This window comes from Garra rufa, chromosome 1, assembly GCF_049309525.1.
Source record: "Garra rufa chromosome 1, GarRuf1.0, whole genome shotgun sequence".
NCBI classification, from domain to species: domain Eukaryota; kingdom Metazoa; phylum Chordata; class Actinopteri; order Cypriniformes; family Cyprinidae; genus Garra; species Garra rufa.
Genome location: NC_133361.1, coordinates 51,757,728 through 51,778,987, shown reverse-complemented (window position 1 = coordinate 51,778,987; position 21,260 = coordinate 51,757,728). Strand labels below are relative to the sequence as shown.

Sequence of the window (21,260 nt, the reverse complement as noted above, 5' to 3'; positions counted from 1 at the left end):
ATTGCAAGTAACAAAAATGTTTTTATGGTTTTAGTTTTAGTGTTATTTGGTTAGAATCCTGATGAGAAATTAGATCTGCTGTAGTTGAGGCACTCACAGAATGAGGGTTTTTTGGCTGGTTTCTTCCGACTGGGTGTAGAAGCAGAGGAAGTACTAGGATCATCACTATCCTCACTCCTATCATCTTTACTTCTCTTTCTTTTGTGGTTCTTCCCCTTTTCTGCCTTTCCTTCTCTCTCCGCCTCCTCCTCCTCTGTTGGTGTCTCAATCTCCGGAGGTTTCTCGTAGAGTTTGAAAGTGCCTGGGATAAAGAAAAGAATAAAGAGATACTGTAAATACTGTATATGAACCCGTTCTAGCTCTGTCATAGTCTTGTGAGCCTCTAGATAACAAAGCCTATAGGTTGTAATAGTGAAAATCACTGACCATCCAGCAGACTGTTTCTGAGCATGCGTAGTGTCGGGTACAGCTGCAGGATATGATCTTCAAACACACAGCGCCAAAACTGATGTATATACCGAGGTCTATTTTTTTCCACCCAGTCCAGAAGCCCATAGACGCCCTTTTCCTTTTGCTCACGTGAACGCATCTTTTTCACATTCTACAGACAAAAACAGAGAGGAAGATATAAAGGAAGCACTGTATTATCAGACGTCCCATGCCTAAATATGCAAAACAATGAACTGATACATTTTTAAATGTATAGTGGAGATACCGCAGTGAAGTCATGGAATCTGATGGTAATACCATGATAGTAAGATTCACTCTTTCCAAAAAAATATTAAGCAGCACATTGAGTTGAGCCTGAGCCGGATACTCGGCTGAAACGAGTATCCGGCACGGATAAAGCACTTTTGCCGAGTACGAGTATCATACGAGTAATACGAGTCAATATCTGTGCTCGGATTGAATAAAAATTCTCATTGGGTAGTTTACTGTGTCTGCGTTCTGTGATAGACTAATCACAGCGCCCCTCCCCTACACACATACAGATTTAGGGGCCGTTCACATGTAGCGTCTTTTGCGTGCTTTAATTCGTTATTTTAAATGTAGACGCGCGGCTTGCGCGCGCAAAATGGAAGCGAAACAAATCAACTTTTCAGAATGCAGCAAGCGCACCGAAGCTTGGAGCTAGAGCGCAGCTGATGGTTGCTTAGAAACGGCAGATGCTTCCGGAGCGCAAGCGCCCGAGCGCTTTGTTTATTGAGGAAGAAAGCGGCGCGCCAAGCGTTTTCCACGCGTTTTTAGGTGCGACATGTGAACGGTCCTGCTCTGCTCACACACACACACACACACACACACACACACACACACACACACACACACAGAACACTGAGAAGAGAAGAGAACAGCGCGCTCTCTCTCGTTCTCTCCCTCAGTCACTCTAGGTTTGCGGGGTTTTTTTCAGCTTCAGGTTTGTTTTTTTACTTTGGTTTGTTTGTAGTACTTACTTAACCAGTAGAGTTTTGGTAAACATGGGGTTTGTTCAGACGTGGTGCTTGGTAAAAGCGACTCGCGTCTCTGGCCTGTCGGATAATTTTTTTTCTTTTTTAAACCGTCAATTGACCTTATGCACGGAGCATTCTTTAGAACTTCCGCATAAATATAAGCCAGCTCGTAAACTTCCGCTGAAGCTCATTTTATATGTGTTATATCTTAGGTGGACACTCGTGAGACTTATCTACTGCCTCATTCTTATCAGAAACTGAGAAAAAATATAATTGCAACATTATAAACAATGTTAGCGGCGTGAACATTCAGTTTCATATTATTTAACAACATAATTTAAATAGCTAAATAATTTAAATGCGGAGCCTGGCTATCCCGTACTCTCCGTATCTGCATAGTTGTACATTTAAATGCTGACAGCTAAACACCATCATAATGTGTTTATGCTAACGTTAGCTAGCTAGCGATATTTCTCTTCAAGGACATCATATTTTTGATAATCACTAACTTGCCTTCATAATCATGAACACATTTTTAAAATCTTGCAATATTTTAAAGCCTTTATTATTTTCTAACTCTACAGCTGTGAAATAAACTTCAAGGACTCACTTTTCATTCATAAAAACGGCATCGGAAAAAAATTACTTTTCACGGAAAACGTCTGTTTTTGGCTAAAATAATGTGGAATTACCGCCCAGATAGCAAACTGACATAGAATCAACGTAGAATCGACGTCTCCCGTGACATCGAAACGACGTTGATCTCCGACGTCGATCCAACATCAGTTTTGCTCATCGGGGTAATGTTGAATCGACGTCAGGCACGCCATTCAAAACTAACGTAAAATCGACGCAATTGGTTCACTTACCCAACGTTGAATCGACGTTGATTTTCAGTTGGTTGAAACGACGTTATAGAATCAACACATATTCCACATAAAATCGATCTAATTGGTTGGCTTACCTAACGTTGAAACGATGTTGATTTCAGGGGGGTAAAACGATGCTACACAATAAATATTGTCTGCTTGTTTCTTACATACTTTTTAATAGACAAATTAGCCTGTATATACAATAATTTATGGAACACACATCAAATTCAGTCATAATTTATTTATTATTTACACAAAATTCACAAATACATGTTTAGAGCACAATCTGTCTATAAGACTAACATAGAAAATGCTTTGACACTCAAATACATACAAAGAAATCAAATTATAGGAAGTAAACACAAAGAAAGTAATTTATAGGCTAATAAAGAAGTTACAAATTAAAAGCTATATTCACTTCAGAATTAAAAAATGTAAAATGTGTTTGAATTTTGTTTAGTGGGGCACAAAAGGAGATGTAAGGCAGACAGCCTCAGTCACCATTCACTATCATTGCTATCATTCTATATAATTACTGAAACTATGCCACTATCTCCTTTTGTGTTCCACAAAATAAAGACATATTGGTGAAAAGATGATTTATAAAGAATTCCTACCCTTGAAAATAGAAGACAGAGGTACATAGCAGATTAATCGATTTTCTTTTGCAATTAAAATGTAGGTTCCTTGTGATATCAGGGGTGTGAACTAATCAGGTCAGGTTTGAAAAGGGTGATCCAGACATAACCCACAATATCAGGCATAGACAAAGTTAATTTCAAATTGCTGTTTTATGTAATATCACTCCATATACACATTTTTAGAGGATTTTTTAGCATTTGCCTAAAAATATTATTTTGTGTATATATTCATATAAAACGGCAGCATTTTATTTAAAATGTACATTTCTAAACATTATTAATGGAAATAATATGTAAAATATGCTATGTGTGTCTGTCCCTTGATGGAAAACAAATACTTGAGTAAATGAAATGAATGAAAATTACCTGAAATTACCACTTTCAATGGCAGCAGTGGAACACTCATGAGCTCATTTACCATTTTCACTCCCTAAAAGTTTTGCATGTTTTTCTTTTAGATGTATAATCATGAGTTTTGATACATTTGCATCCCTAAATATTTTTTAGTTGTTTATGTCCCTTTGTTATATTTGCATACCATACATCTATTGTATGTGGTATTATTATTAGCAAAACTGAGCACCTGTGACAGTGGAATTTGTATTTGTAGAGAATATATAAGTATGTTTTAGGAGTTGCAAATGTGTATTTTGTTTCTTTCACAAACACAACAAAACCTTCTCAAAATATATATATTTTTTTTTGCAGGAGCAAAAATCCTGTTTCACAAATGAAAAAATTCACACACCCTGTTATACCAGATTTATGCAGGACTATATTTCATTTTTTCTGAAATGTGTATTTATTAGAACTTCACATATTTACAGACTTTATTAGAATTTAGCATAGAATCTAGCACTTACCTATTGTATTCTATTCTATTCGCTCCAATTTATTAAAAAAATAAATAAATAAAAACTTGCTGAGTGTACTGTGCTAGTAGAAGCGGTCAAAGGCCACAAGTTGTATTTATCAATGGAGAGAACGCAAGTGTGTGAGTGGGATGTCACATACTGATTCGTCATGTGAGATACCAGTTCTATTTTACTGTTGTGGTCACAATTTTTAGCACCCTCAGTAAATATGATCAAAGAAACCTGTAAAAAAGTACTTTAATCAAAAAGGATTAAAGGCTTACTCCACCCTAAAATGAAAATTTTGTCATTACCCCCATTTTGGATGAAAACCAGGGGCTTTGTGGCTGTCCCATTGACTGCCAAGTAGATAACACTGTCAAGGCCCAGAAAAGTATGAAAGATGTCGTCAAAATAGTCAATCTGCCATCAGAGGTTCAACCATAATTTTACAAAGCTACAAGAAAACTTTTTGTACACAAAGAAAACAAAAATAGTGACTTTATTTGTCTCCTTCGTGCCACCGTAGCGGCATTTTGGAGAGTATCCACTGGGCGCAAACAGCATAAGCTGTTTTCTACATTTATTGGATTAGAACAAAAACAACATTTCCACGTGACGCAGCTGACAGAGAACAGCGTATGGCAAAATAGCGCTATGGTGATGCAGAGGAGACAAATTGTTGAATAAAGTTGTTATTTTATTTTTTATTTTTTTGCGTGCAAAAAGTATGCTTGTAGCTTTGTAAAACGGCAGATGAACTATCTTAAATTGTGTTCGGAAGACAAACAAAGCTTTTATGGGTTTGAAATGACATGGGGAAAAGTAAAAAATTAGGGGTGAAGTAACCCTTTAACAATGCAGTTTTATTTTCACAGGCTTCATATTTACCTAGGGTGCCAATAATTCTGACTACAACTGTATATGCAAATGTGCAAATTTTGTTCATGACTTGAGATTTTTATCTGTGAGCATATAAGTTACTTAATTTGTGAATTGTAGAATAGGATCTGTGCACCTGAGAATTTGAAATGGTATAACTGTTGTGTTATGTTTGTGAGAAAAAGTACAAAAAAAAACTCCTATAAAACGTATTCTCTGTGGCTTTAAATTTACAGATACGCATGTGTGACTATTCCTTACAACTACAAATTCCACTGTCACAGGTGTTCAGTTTTGCTGTAATAATACCTTCATAGAACATGTTAGTAGTCAGCATCTATGCAAAAGCAGAGAGGTCAGTGTGGTGTACTGTAGGTACATCTGTCCAGGCCAACATCTGGTGTACTGATGTATTCAACTGGAATCCCAGAAAATCTGCAATAAAAATATTACAGTTCAAAATCCATCATACATAACCAATATAACAGGACTGCCCATTCCTGGAGATCCACCTACTTGCTGAATTCTGATCTAACCCTGATCCAACACAACCGTCTGTAATTCTCAACTGCTCCTGAAGAGCTGAACTATGCAGGAAGGTAGATTTCCAGGAACTGGACTGGGTACCCTGCATTATAAAGTATCACAACAGGGTTTCTGCAGATATGAACAAGTGAAATTTAAGACCTTTTTAATACCACCTTATATGAAATTTAAGACCTAAACTTGTAATGGAAATAGATATTATATTACATGCATATGTAATATTTAATGTGTTTAATGTAAAAAGTAAACGCAATTTAATGGCTGTCATAAATTAAATTTATTACTACGATATACAGTGAACTTTTCATATCAGCAGATACTATTCCACACAAAATATCCCCATAAAAGTACCACTAGAAATATCTGATGTAAAAAAAAAAAATTCTGAAGCAATATTTTCATCAGTGCTCTATTAGCTTTTACATCTTAAATCTGCATTTGATTTACCTTTATAAAGGCCTTTTTTTTTTTTACTTTTGAAATGTATGCATTACCTTTGAAATTTATTTTATGAATTTATCAATAAATTCTAAATGGTTGTTAGCAGTGAGATTACATAATTTACACTGCAAAATTAAAAGTGAGATTAATGTTTTAAATACATTTATTGATTTATAAATATATACATTAGAAATGTTGGCTGTGGAGGCATACTTTTAAACACACTAAACTACCAGCAGGTGGCGGTAAGTCACTTCATGAGCGAGTTATTTCAACTGTTTCGAGCAAAACGCTGAATCAGAGCAGAACGTTGCTAGGAGAATGCTTCTGCTAATGTTGCATATTGTCTAATATGTAAGTAACTACTTGACTAACTACTTTTTTATTGAGCTAAAATTAATGTAAAATTTGTAATTGTAAGAATTTTTAGCAAAAAGCTCACTTGGTATATTACTGAATTATATCATGTTATAAATAAACTATACATTTTAAATTTTTACCACAGTGTGTTTCTTTAGAGTGCTGTTACATTCATTTGTTTTAAAGTATGTCACAAATAGACCAGAAATACACTATCCATTATCAATTTCTGTTTACGTTTAATGTATTAAAATATGAATCTTTCTTGCCTTTGGATGATTCACTAACGTTAGTTGTTTTTGTCACTTCAGTTTTAATCAGGCGGTTTGTTCGGTCGGGCAAGTAAAAAAAAAAACATTTTAAAAGTATCTCGAAGGCTGGCGGTCAGCTAGCTCCACCTATATTTCTTATTATTATTGATAACATTATATACAGAAAAAGGTCGTTTGACCTGTATTCTGCTACTGCAATTCTGAAGACGCAGTAACTTCCACAGAGGGAGAAAAAAATCTAGTTGTTAGCAACTGGCCTTAGCCAAGCCCTATATTCAGTTTTTTTCAAGCTAAGTATCGCTAAACTTGCACTTCCCCATAGCTAAAAAGTTAAATCCATTTCACTTCTGCGGTACAATCCGAGAGAGACTCGCGCCAATAACAGAAAGCTGATTGGCTATTGCATGCTGGTCTCATTTGTAGTTTAAATACAGCAAATTATATTTGGAATAGTGAAATAAAGAACTACAACACAGAAACAACAAAAAGAGAATTTAAATGAGCATTAGAGGTAGCGTTACATGGACATCGGAAAAATAAGACCTGTGTAAAATTATTTAAGACCTAGAACAGCGAATTTAAGACTTTTTAAGGCCTAAAATTTTGATTTTTAAATTTTAGACTTTTTAGGACCCCGCGGAAACCCTGTACAAATTATCAATGTAAGTTTAATTTTAGTTTAACTAATTAGAAAATATTTGTGGCAAAATACTGATGTTTTGTGAGAAGTCCAGTGACCTTGTTATGTTTTTTTTTTTTTCATGTGTTTTTCATAAAAGACAAATGATGCAAAATATAAAACCCCCATGTATTTACAAACCTGATATGGATAAATACAATGGTGGAAAACTTGAGTCCATGTTTGTTACATAGGAAAGCCTTCCACTGATGTGCTGTGAAGTAGATTTCTTGACAAGCTCCTCCCTAAAAGTAGATCAACAACACAGTAACTGTATTGTCATAGTGGGTAATTTAATAAAGTCACTTTATTACTTTTTAAAAGATCTCATTAATACCTTTGCTTAACAATATTATTAGAGCTTATGACAAAGGCATATAACACCTTTTTAGGTTCATTTACAGTCATTTACATCTGCATCAAAAATACATACTTGGTCCCAAACTGCTGTTTAGTAAATGTGGTAAAAGATGTCCAAACTGCTAAATAATTTAATAGTAGTAGTATATAAAAAATTACAAATATGCAAAACATTGTTCATTTACATATATTACCCACACTGTAACAATACAAAGTTGAAAATCTGCAAATTTACCTTTTTGGGCAATGATTACAATATAAGGATAATATTTGTCAGGTTTGTATAGTTGCCATCATCTCAAGTCTTTGTAAGTGCTGGGCCTGCTGGCATCTTCTGAAGTCTTCACAAGTGAGGCTGGATCCAAACTGGAACTGGTGTAATCTAGCAACCTTGGGATGGGCATCCTGAGATTGAAACAGGAAAGCAAAAAGAGAAAGATTAGCATATCTGCTGTTCATATTATTTCAGACAAACGATTATTCATTTCATAACATACGACTAAAGTGCAAGGTCACAAGATGTTTTTTTTTTGTGTTAATATATGTTAAAATGTAATTGATTGCTGTGATCAAAGCTGTAATTTTTAGCATCATTACGGTCTTCAGTGTCACATGATCATTCAGAAATCATTTTAATATGCTGATTTTGCACAAAAAAAACAGCTGTGCTGATTTATATTTTTTTGTGTGAACCTTCTTAATGTTGTGAAGTTTATTTATTTTTATCATGATTCTTTTAAAGAAATTAATTTTGTTATTCAGCAAAGATGTATTAAATTGATCAAAAGTGAGTGTAAAGATTTGTTTCAAATAAATGCTGTTCTTTTGAATTTTCTGTTCATCAAAGACTCCTGAAAGAAAAAAATAGCAGCACAACAGTATTCAACATTGATAATAATAAAAAATGTATGTAAAGCATCAAATCAGCATAATTACTGAAGGATCATATGACACTGAAGACTGGAGTAATAATGCTGAAAATTCAGCTTTGTTCACAGAAATAAATTACATTTTACAATATATTCACAAAGTAAACAACTTTAAAATGGTAATAATACTTTCCAATATCAACGTTTTGACTGTTTTTTAATCTTGAATTTTTAAATAAATCCAGTCTTGCTATGCAAAAGAAACTTAATTGAATGAAATAACTAATTGAGAACTGTTTTTTCTCTAAAAAGGTAGAAGTCAGTACAAGGTTTGAGTGTTCAAGTGGATAATGGGAAAAAATAACATCAGTTTCATACAATATTGCAGCTACTCCAACTCCAACTCCAACACAATTGACCCTGTTTATTTTCTTTAAATAAACAGTATAACTGAACTATATATATATACATATATATTACTGAAATCTGAACATTAGTGTTTGTTTAAGGTTAACTTACTAGCCATATGGTTTACTGTGCCTAGAGTTGCTGTCCGACAGGAGGTTTGCTCCAACTATGGGGTGCAGGCCATCATCAGGGGAAAAAAATAAGAACATAAGTAATTTGTCACAGAGCCAACAATATTTAGTATAGAATGCCAGGTTTATTACGAGGAACCAAACCAGAGCACATGTGAAATGTAGAAAAGATAAAGAAGAATATACTGAACATAAATTCTTAACATACAATAATTTGCTTCTAGGTTTACTTTTTTGATATTGTTTATACTTCTTACTTCGCAATATCATTTGTCTACCATGAGAGATCAAACTGCTTTTGAACTAGATTCTGTTACGTCAGCGACGTCACCGATTAACGGTAACGTTACCATGTATATGTTTAGGTTATCTGAGCCTATTTCCAATCACCCATTGATAAAATACCAGTAAAACTACTACAGACCTGTCAAAACTTCTTGTCTACACATAAAGATGTGATTAAAATCAGAAAATTTCATAAACTGCTCAGTTAATGTTCAGTTAAAGGGATAGTTCGCCCATTTAAGACATGAAGTTGTATGCAATCCTTACCAGCACTATAGTGTATACACACTGACCCACTCCGTTGTCACCTCCCTGGTCAGAGTTCTGGCCGCTGGAAGTTTTTCAAAAAAGTAGTAACGGTTAGTTTCCGGGGCCACAAAACTGTGCGTTTTCACGTGAAAAAATTATATGCGTTTCAAAGCTTGCATAATTTACATCACAAAAAACACTCCGGGCAAAAATCATACCTTAGTTTTAATCGGCACTATTTTCTTTCCATTTCCATCAATCCGCGCTGCTGTCAATGTCAACAGTGCGCACGTTCGGATCAGCTGTTCCACACACTCGCATGACAACAACGTAAAAAGTAAAAAAATAACAATGGTGCGAACTTGTAAATTTCCAGGTTGTGACCACAAGAATGTGGCGGGATCACAGTTCACATTTCATCGTTTTCCTGTTTATGATATAGCTCTGAGACAGCTTTGGCTGGTTGCCATCGGCTACTCTGCGGGAGCTAAAATATTTAGTATGAAGGATTTTCGTGTATGCAGTGCTCACTTTAGCGAAGACGATTACATCCCCAACCAAGGAGGAACAAGAAAAAAACGGATTTTAAAGAGTTCTGCTGTACCAGTACCACGGGTAAGCTCTATTTACTAACTTTATGTCGCATACGACAGGTTTATATTGAAGCTAACGCCAGTTTTTAGGCTACAATGAGAATATGCTAACCGGGGCAATGATAGCATCGACAACAATCGACTGTCTATGTGGCGAGAAAATCGGCAAATGTCTTTACTAATGAATTGAATTGAACCTATATAACACAAAATATGATGCTTCGCTATTGCTGTTATTGTCTGTAACTATGTGGAACGTGTGTCGGTATCATCGTGTTTATAAGTGTGCTTGAAGTCACATACAGGTAGGTCTAAACCAGGTATCTCCAACTCCGGTCATCGTGAGCTACATTCCTGCAGCTCTTGACTTAGATGTTTCCCTATGACAGGACACCTTTCTCAAATGAGACATTCTGAACAAGCCTGCTAATTACCCGTTGATTTGAGTCAGGTGTCTTGCATCAGAGAAACATCTAAAACCAGCAAGACAGTAGCTCACGACGACTGGAGTTGGAGATCCCATGTCTAAACTGTATGGTAAACAATCTGATGTTTATACTCCAGTGGAAATCACGTGAAAAGAGGTCTAATATAAAAACAGTATATAGGGATTTAGGTACAAGTTTCGTAGTCAGACATGTTGTCAGCGAGTCGCGCTATCAACAGCTGATCCGAACGTGCGCACTGTTGACATTGACAGCAGCGCGGATTGATGGAAATGGAAAGAAAATAGTGCCGATTAAAACTAAGGTATGATTTTTGCCCGGAGTGTTTTTTGTGATGTAAATTAAGCAAGCTTTGAAACGCATATAATTTTTTCACGTAAAAACGCACAGTTTTGTGGCCCCGGAAACTAACCGTTACTACTTTTTTGAAAAACTTCCAGCGGCCAGAACTCTGACCAGGGAGGTGACAACGGAGTGGGTCAGTGTGTATACACTATAGTGCTGGTAAGGATTGCATACAACTTCATGTCTTAAATGGGCGAACTATCCCTTTAACGTTAAGTTACCTCCTCTGACACCAGTTAATATGCTAACGGACTTTTTCCGAAGACACTAAACCATCTCTATGAACTAAAGTCAACAGAAGCGAGTCAAATACAAGCAAGAGAAGTGTCAGGGACAGCTATATGTAATATTTGTATGATTTTAGCAACTGAACTTACCGAAAGCAGAGAAAACAACAGCGAGAGACCAAGTTTCGTGCTTGTTAGTTGCCGTGTTGTCGTCCCGTTTCCATGACAACTCCCTCCGCTGTAGTGTTTGAATGGGATTCGATCGTTTGAGCACTCATTAAAACACGTCAGCAGAAGTTACAAAAAATAAACACATAAAATTAGTGTCAGGAAGAGCTATATGTAATATTTGTGTGATTTTAGGTATTAAACTTACCGAAAGCAATACAAACAACAGGGAGAAACGCAGTTTCCAGCTTGTCAGCCGTTGTGTTGCAGCCCGTTTCCATGACAACTCCCTCGCTCCAGTGTTTGAAAGCTACGAGAATGTTCAGCGTGCACGTACACGTCAAAGTCACGCAAAATTTACATAAATAAACAATTTAAATTTTAATTAAACTGTTATTAAATCATACTGTCACAAGGAGAGTCAGACTGAGACGTGCGGATCCATTTGCAGCATTTATTAGAATCGTCAACAGGCCAGAATAATCACCAGAAAACAGGAACAACGTAGGAAATCCAGGAAACAGTTCGATAGACAGGGAATGGTCGCAATGGCAGGAAGCAGGAATCGTCAACGGGGTACACAGTCCAGAGTCATACACAGATAATCCAACACAGAGATAACGCTTAGAATTACGACCATAGGAACAATAAGACTTCGCAAGGTGGCTGTGTGTGTGAGTGGCTTAAATGCATGTGGGTAAATGATAAACAAGTGTATGCAGCAATCAGTTCAGTGGGAAACGAGGAGCAGCTGAGTGTAGTGATTAGTGCAGTGGCTTATGGGGTTTGCAGTCCAGAATGTGTGTGCTAGAGTTCATGATGAGATAGACCAGATACGTGACAGAGCCCCTCCCCAAGGAGCGGCTTCCAGACGCTCTAACCACCTAATACAACCTGGAGGGTGGTGGAGCGGAGGCGGAACAGGGGGAGGGATGGAGGGCCAGGTCCATGTAGGGGTACTGGAACCACGAACTGAGGCGGAGCCGACGGAGGAAGAAGCCATGGCGGAGGAAGGGTTGGCTCCTGCATGGGGCCGACCGACGGAGGTGGAGCCGGTGGAGCCCGAGGCGGAACCGGAGAGTCGATGGTCCTGGGCGACACAGAGGATCCGGAGGGCCAAGGCGGAACCCAAGGCTCTGGCGACCCCGGCGGAGATGGAGGTCCGGAGGTACGCAGCGGAGCCGGAGTGACAGAGGATCGAGGCTGTGCCCACGGGAGGGAGGAGGTCCACAGAGCCGGCAGGACGGAGTGACGAGGCGCAGCCGGAGGAGTAGAGTCCAGAGGCGAAGGTGGGGCGACGACTGACCGGGGCGGAGCCGGAGAGACGATGGAGCCCGGAGGAGCTGGTGGGCCAACGGCCGACAACGGAGACGAGGGAGCACAGAGCCGGGGTGGAGCCGCAGGGTCGGAGGGCCGAGGTGGAGTCCAGGACTCTGAGACTGGAGGTGATGGTGAGGGGTCCTTCAGTCTGGACACCGATGGAGACTGGCAGTCCCACAGCAAGTCCTCTGCACCGAAGGTGGGATGTGGGTGAGCAGAGGGACTGTCAGGAGACAGAGGTGGCGGAACTGGAGCAGCAGGGAGGGTGGGTGGGAACAGTCCATGCATGAGCTCCGTGACCAGAACTGGGCAGACAGGAATCTCAGGACGACTGGATGGAACCAGCGGAGTCTCTGGAAGGCTGGGCGGAACCAGCGGAGTCTCTGGAAGGCTGGGCGGAACCAGCGGAGTCTCTGGAAGGCTGGGCGGAACCAGCGGAGGCTCTGGAAGGCTGGGCGGGACCAGCGGAGTCTCTGGAAGGCAGGGCTGAACCAGCGGAGTCTCTGGAAGGCTGGGCGGAACCAGCGGAGACTCTGGGATGCCGGGCGGAACCAGCGGAGATTCTGGGAGGCCAGCTGTGGTGGCCATCTTGTGAGCAGGCTCTGATAGGGCAGCCGTCTTGCAGATGGGCTCTGGAAGGGCGGCCATCTTGTGCTGTGGCTCTGGGCTAGCAGACATCTTGTGCTGTGGCTCTGGGCTAGCAGACATCTTGTGCTGTGGCTCTGGGCTAGCAGACATCTTGTGCTGTGGCTCTGGGCTAGCAGACATCTTGTGCTGTGGCTCTGGGCTAGCAGACATCTTGTGCTGTGGCTCTGGGCTAGCAGACATCTTGTGCTGTGGCTCTGGGCTAGCAGACATCTTGTGCTGTGGCTCTGGGCTAGCAGACATCTTGTGCTGTGGCTCTGGGCTAGCAGACATCTTGTGCTGTGGCTCTGGGCTAGCAGACATCTTGTGCTGTGGCTCTGGGCTAGCAGACATCTTGTGCTGTGGCTCTGGGCTAGCAGACATCTTGTGCTGTGGCTCTGGGCTAGCAGACATCTTGTGCTGTGGCTCTGGGCTAGCAGACATCTTGTGCTGTGGCTCAGGGCTAGCAGACATCTTGTGCTGTGGCTCAGGGCTAGCAGACATCTTGTGCTGTGGCTCAGGGCTAGCAGACATCTTGTGCTGTGGCTCAGGGCTAGCAGACATCTTGTGCTGTGGCTCAGGGCTAGCAGACATCTTGTGCTGTGGCTCAGGGCTAGCAGACATCTTGTGCTGTGGCTCAGGGCTAGCAGACATCTTGTGCTGTGGCTCAGGGCTAGCAGACATCTTGTGCTGTGGCTCAGGGCTAGCAGACATCTTGTGTTGTGGCTCAGGGCTAGCAGACATCTTGTGACTAAGCTCTAGTTTGGTGCAATTGTCCTCAGTGATATCCACAGTGAAAGAAGAACTGCTCAAAATGAGTGCATAGTCCATAAAGTCCTTTAAACTACAATTGAACCTCCCCTTAGGGAACCATGATTTAATGGGCTCATTCAGTCCAAAACGGAATAACTCCTTAACCCTTAAGCTCTCCTTGGGGTCAGGCTGACCCCACTGGAGTTTTCCTTCTTTTTTTTTATAAAGTTCCCTTAATCTCAGGGGCATGAGACTCTGTGACTTTTCCTAAATAATCAATCTAAAAACACAAAAAAAATCCGGACTTAATTCGGTTGTTCTAAAGGTGTGTAAAAAAAAATTTACCGTTTCCTCTCCTTGGGGTCAGATTGACCCCACATTGAAAATGAATGGGAAAAGTAAAAAAAAAAAAAACAATTTTTCTTCATTTCGTTTGTCCAAAAAAAGTAGTAAATCCAATTTAAATCTAAAATAATTAACATTTAAATAAAGGCCTGGTCCTACAGCATAAATTCAAAGTGGAACGAACTTTCTATCTCACACACACACACACACTCACACACTCACATGTGTGTAATTGCAACAGGGAGCATTTATATAGAAATTGGCATAAAAAAATCAACATATCTGCAATAAATCTGAAAATGTTCATACATAAATGAAAGACTGGTACTAGAGCACAAATGCAACATGGAACATGCATGTTGACTCTCACACACACCCACACACAACTCTACACAAACACATCACACACCATGCCCCCAAACACCCCCCCCCCCCAAAAAAAAAACACTCCCCCCCACACCCACACCCACACACTCACACAAAGAGAGAGAAGAGAGGGAAAAGTGCAGATAAAAGAAAGATGAAAGACAAAAATTCAGCAATTGTAAAAAACTAAAATTCTACGCTTTTACAAAAAAACACATTTTTTATTTATTTTAAAATGTTGAAATTTATATATTTACAAAATATATATCATAAAGTTGTGAGGAGAAGTTGAAGCATGAAGAAAAATAAAGTGAAAATGAAATTAGTCCCTAAGGGCCTCTGCTGGATGTATGTGGTCATTGCACTTTCTTTCTTTAACTATATCTTCAAAAGTTTTTCCACTAACCTGTAGATGGCAGTACTGTATCCCTAACACATAGAGCAATGTCCAAAAACAATTTAGATTAAATTTAGATCATCATTAAGGTGATTTTTTTATTAAAAATTAATGTTTTATAAGCCACTTGGTGGCGTAGTTGAGTAATTGTGCAGTAAATGGGTAAAAAAGTACAAAATATCCATGAAAACACAGCAGAACTGTAAAGTTGAGAAGTAAACGAAAAAAATGATATATAGTTTATAATATTAAAAATGTATAATTCATTATGGAATCACACTTTCAATCCTTGGGGTCAATCTGACCCCAAAGAAAGTAAAGATAAAACCTACTTAAGGAGAGCTTAAGGGTTAAACATAACTTCATCATAAAACGGTACTTCCTTGGATAACTCAAACTGGTGAACATATTCAACAATGGGTAGATATCCCTGATGCAGATTAAGTAGCTGGTTGACTGGGTCCATGTTTGCGCTGGTGGTGGGATAAAGCTGCTGGATCCTGGTGCGGCGAAGTCTTCTGTCACATGGAGAGTCAGACTGAGACGTGCGGATCCATTTGCAGCATTTATTAGAATCGTCAACAGGCCAGAATAATCACCAGAAAACAGGAACAACGTAGGAAATCCAGGAAACAGTTCGATAGACAGGGAATGGTCGCAATGGCAGGAAGCAGGAATCGTCAACGGGGTACACAGTCCAGAGTCATACACAGATAATCCAACACAGAGATAACGCTTAGAATTACGACCATAGGAACAATAAGACTTCGCAAGGTGGCTGTGTGTGTGAGTGGCTTAAATGCATGTGGGTAAATGATAAACAAGTGTATGCAGCAATCAGTTCAGTGGGAAACGAGGAGCAGCTGAGTGTAGTGATTAGTGCAGTTGCTTATGGGGTTTGCAGTCCAGAATGTGTGTGCTAGAGTTCATGATGAGATAGACCAGATACGTGACACATACATTTAAGTTTTTGTTGTGCAGTTCTGTGACCCATTTACAGGTGCAAAATGCCCTGCACCTGATAGTCAGATAAGCACTTTTATCGTTTATGAAGTTTTATAGGTTTAATAGTTTTATTTAATAGTTTATTTTTTTTATGTAATATTTTTTATTATTAATTTATTATTTTTATCTTTTTTTTTTTTTGGTAGAAGACCGGATTAATACACCACCTCTTTGAATTTAAATTATATTTCTTATTAAAAATAATAAAACAAAAATATAACAAAATAAAACAAACAAAAACAGTAAATGAAACAACGACAATTTGGAGCACAATATTTTATGAATGTTCACAAAATTTTAATTGTGCTTTTTTTTCTTCTTCTTTTTTCAGTTATGTCAAAGCATTATGGACATAACATTCGCATGCAAATTCAAAAACATACGGCTATATTGAACCATCTCTTAATGCAGACTTAAAAAAACATGTTTTATGACATGACAAAAAAAACGAGGTTTCGGGGAGACAACGTACTTTAGATTCAGAAAGATCTATTCATAAAACATAAAATATCTTTTTATGTCCATTTTCGTTTTTGTTTCAGATGAAAAATCAATGGTACGGATATCTCCGTTACGACTTGACATTTCTGAAACCACAATTCATGTGTCTATGAAAACGCGAATAAAATGCTAAAAATTGTAACAGACATCCAGCATATTTTACAAGGCACAGGCAAGTTGCCTAATGATTATAAATGTGTACACATTGTAATTATTTATTGTTATGAGTTAGGCCTATTATGAGTTTATTTGTTTCATAATCAGAAAAAAATTGCAAGCGATCACACGGGCGCCTCCCTATTACGCACCAATTCGTGCCTGCTATTTTTGCAATTTTAAATGAGCTTTTATTTTAATGTTGTTTTTTAATTTTGATATAAAATTCCGGTTTTATTAGTTTCATTTTTTTTTCTTAATTTTAGACACATTTCTAGTTTTCAGTTGTATTTATTTATTTATTTATTTTTTTCAGTATAAGTTATTTAAACTGCAACGCAAAATTAAAGCATGCAAATATGGTAAATAAATTTCCCTCTCAACCTCAGATACATTGATGGTCCCTTTTCACAGTGCACCGGATTAGAACGAAATGATTAAGAAAACGATTATTTATTTTTGATAATTATTATTTAATTTCAATTAGGTTTTCCTAACTTTTGTTTCGTTTTTTTTTTTTTTTTTTTGGACATTTCATTTTTCGACATTTCTTTTTCTTTTTTTTTCTTTGCCTAATTGACTTTATTTTCGTTAAATACAGTTCTTAATACAACATATAGTACCGTTTTAACATGTATACAATATTTCTTACATTTAAACAAGAATTTTAGAAGTAAAAATTAAATAGTAAAAAACCCAATGTGTCTTGTTTAGGTGACTGACACCACGTCTCTTTAATTTGCTTTGTATTAAATACAATTTTTAAACATACAAAAAAAAAAAAAAAAGTTTTATAGATTAAATAAAACATTTACCAAAGAAATGCAAGGCAGCAGCACTGAGAACTACTCCTGAAGAGAATACAAAATATCTGCACTCATTACAACCACTGTTGCGACTGTCCTGTCCTATTCTTCACCAGTCTAAATTCAAGACAGATGCAATTATAGTCTAAAACTGATTATTGACAAAATGATAACGGACCTCCAATTCGTTTATTATTAGTTGTTGTTGATCAAGATTAAAGGGATGTCGCTGTTATAAGAATTTATTTAAATTACTAATTTATGGATTAAAAAATTATGATCCCAAGCAGATTAAGAAAATATGATTAATTAATTTTACAAATATTAATAAATGAATAGACTGAATAACGTTTTGAGTCTGCAAAACAAAGTATAGGCTAAATTATTTTTAATGTTTAGTGACACGAAATAAAACAAAACGTGTAATGAAGAAAAATATTTAAACAAGTTTTTTATATAGCCTATATATACAGCCTGTGTGTAAACACTGGACCGACTATTGCTAATGGCAGAACAAAACAACAAAATGAATAAAACATAACTTCATTAAACATTCGACAAAAATGTTAAAGTCTTGTCAGTTATTGTTTTTAAAAACTTCCATAATCCACTTTAGAGTTTAAGTAGCCTATATTCAGCGAAAGACGGCCTAAATAAAATAATAAATAAAAATACATTTAGCCTAGTTCCACTCTAAGTGCATGCCCAGATCTCCGATTCTTCTAACCAAGTTTCAACCAATATCCGACGTTATGAATTCGATCAGATGCGTCGGCTGTATCGGTTGATAAGCCAACGTGATTTCGACGTTGAATCGACGTTTTATTTTCGACGTAATAACGTTCTGATAAACCGACCAAATAATGAACGTTGATTCAACATCGAAATTTGATTGACGACCGACACTGACCTTTACAACCAGAAATCGACGTTGAATCAACGTCAGCTTGCTGTCTGGGCGCTTATAACCAATAGATGGCAGCAGATGATTATTTATTATTACTGCCTTTCAAACTCCCTCTATTTTCAAGACGTCTTGCTTTTCGATTTATTATAAAATTACTAGTATAATAAATTGTATTACTTTTACCGCCCTTAAGTATATAGTATAGCAAGTGCAGAAAGTCATTAAGCTCACACACAAACAGCCTAAGGGTGAATTATTTACTAATATAGTTCACTACACATATGTTAAATATTTGTGGGATATTAATTAAATAATGCACTCGATATGAATCGATAGGAATTTGAAACACTTTATAAAATTGAATCTTTTAAAAATGTAATCTTTTTAGTAGGCTAATCTTTTTATCTTTTAAGTTTTATCTTGAACTGTAAAATTAAATAGCATATATTTAACCAGCACATACTTGTTACTGCTGTAGTTTTGTTACTCTGTATTTAATCTGAATTATTTAAGCTCTTTTTTTGACATCAGATGTCAGATGTTTGTCCGGTTATTACTGTCAATCATAGCAATGACTCGCGCATATTTAGCCGATTTACTCGCGAATTTTTTTAAACTGGCATTTGTCATTCTTGAAACGGTATATATGGACGTTTGGTCCTCTTAGATAAACAACACTTTTCTTCAATAGTGAATGTATTATGTAGAGAAAACGAGCAAAGTACGCTCATATTAAGGTACAGTACAGTTGACCGGAAATGACTGAGCTGGCTTGACTAAACAAGGAAGTATTCCGTGCATAAGGTCAATTGGCTCTGACCATTTTTTTGGTGTCTGACACTTTCTTTTTGTATTTCATTAATAAATAAATAAAAAAAGGAAGTAGTGGTATTACAAATTAATAAGTTACACACACACACACACACTCTCTCTCTCTCTCTCTCTCTCTCTGCCGTTCATCTGAGTTTTTTTTTTTAAACCTTCTGCTGGTTCGAAGTAGTGGTATAAAAAAAAAATATTACAAATGAATTAGCTACACACACACGCACGCACATACCTGGTGTGAAAAAAAAAGAACCAAATAAATAAATAAATACAAAATCACACTGCTCAAGGTTAAAAAAAGAAAGTTATGTTGAAATGAAAACTCTTGTTCATTACATTTTACTTCATAATTGCAACCGCATGTGTTGTATTCATTGTTGCAAAACTCATATCCCATATCAATTGCATGCTTAAAATAACATACCGGTTAAAGCCCCACCCATTTCAAGACAACATGACCTACTTCCAGGTTAAATCCCACCCACTTCCGGGTTAGGCCCCGCCCACTCCGAGTACAGATACAGATAATTCATATGGTTAACAGATACAGATACAGATAATGCTGTACTCGCTCATCCCTAGCAGCACAACAGTGTTTCTTGAGTTAAAAATCTGCATATTAGAATGATTTCTGAAGGATCATGTGACACTGAAGACTGAAATAATTATGTTGAAAATTCAGCCTTAAAATTACAGAAATTATATTTTAAAATACACTACCACTCAAAAGTTTGGACACTTAAGTGTGTCCAAACTTTTGACTGGTAGTGTATGTATATGGTTTTTAAATGGTAATAACATTAATCTAATAATATATATGTTATAACATTTTACAGTATTGATGTCTCAACGTTTTGATCAAATAAATGCAGCTTTGGTGTATCCCTGGTGCATACAAACATATTTTGCGTATAGCTTTTTATAATGAAATTGTTAATCTAGTTTTCATTTTCATTTTTAGAATTAAATTGATTTATTTAAAATTGGCAGAAAATGCCTTCCATAAGTACATGCCCCAAAACATGGTATTACTAAATTACCAAGGTAGTGGAACTTTTAGTTTAGCTTCAGAAATTGCATGAGTTAATGAATGAGTAATGAATTAGGGGGTGGGTTAGATAGTGGGAATGTAAAGGTGGGCGTGCTTCTACCTCAAAAAGTTTGTCCGGGACCAGGTCGTGGTCGCGCAGCTGAGTGAGGAGTCTGTGCGGCTGTTCTATGCGCGAAATCTCCGTCTTTTTCCGGTGGAGAAAAGAGAGCAACTCTTCATTCGTTACAAAGTCTAACGGGTCCATTTGCCCGCTGACTCCCATTAATTTGATCTATAGTGCGACATGAAATAATTTTAGCGACTTTACAACAGCATGCAGATGAATATGCAATGCAACAGATACAGTTCCATGTCAAAAACATAATTATACAGAAATGTCTCACTATTATGCCAACTGAATAGGCCAGATATGTTGTTACGTATGTTTCGCTGCTGAAGTTAAACGCAACAGCTGCATATTTGACTCTTGCGTACCTGTCACAGTCCGAGCTGTCTGAAAGAATTTGTATATTTCCGTAACGTTGCTTGACACGACGAGTAGCCGAACAGAAAGAGTCGTTTCCAAATCTCCCGCCTGTATGGGACTGTATGGCTTATAAAATGAGAAGTTTGCGGACGTGATGTAGGGAAAGCGAATGTTGACCTGTTACGGGGCTGGAGTTCCGCTAACCGGGACATTCGAACGTTTTTTTTCAAAATACCGACCGCATGGCGCGAATATTAGGCACACCGTTTCGACGTTTTATTAGCACGTTGATCGTAACGTTCCAGTTCTGTACATAAATGCGAATGCCGATAGTTTCACTTTGGATTAACCATGTATTGACAAAACTGCCATACAAGTTTGATGAATTAAAGATGTTTAAATAATAACATATAGGCTACTTACAAAGTTTAAAGTAAAACTAAAATAGAAACAATTTAATAATTAATTAAAAATTTAAGTACTGAGTTTCTGTAAAAATAAAATAAAATATAGATAAAGATGTCTGTTAAATTTCACTTGATCTGGAAAGCATCTGTTGTGTACAAACATCTGACAGACGTCTGTGTCAGTTTTACATATATCCTAAATACAGGTCTATTTGACATCTGATAGGAAACGTCCAATAGACGTATTGCAGATGA

The 21,260-nt window shown here is 37.4% G+C and overlaps 1 protein-coding gene across 1 annotated transcript in view; it reads right to left on the bottom strand.

Annotated features, from left to right (window-relative positions):
- Window positions 1–20,725, bottom strand: part of LOC141336798 (uncharacterized) — a 131,947-nt gene extending 111,222 nt beyond the window's left edge. The window contains exons 1-4 of the mRNA XM_073842528.1: window positions 20,607–20,725; window positions 20,233–20,403; window positions 427–601; window positions 98–301 (exon numbers count right to left, since the gene is read on the bottom strand). Of these exons, the coding sequence (XP_073698629.1) occupies window positions 98–301; window positions 427–601; window positions 20,233–20,394 (541 nt within the window). The 5' untranslated portion in view covers window positions 20,395–20,403; window positions 20,607–20,725. The remainder of the gene's footprint in view (window positions 1–97; window positions 302–426; window positions 602–20,232; window positions 20,404–20,606) is intronic.
- Between the last annotated feature and the right edge of the window lie 535 nt (window positions 20,726–21,260).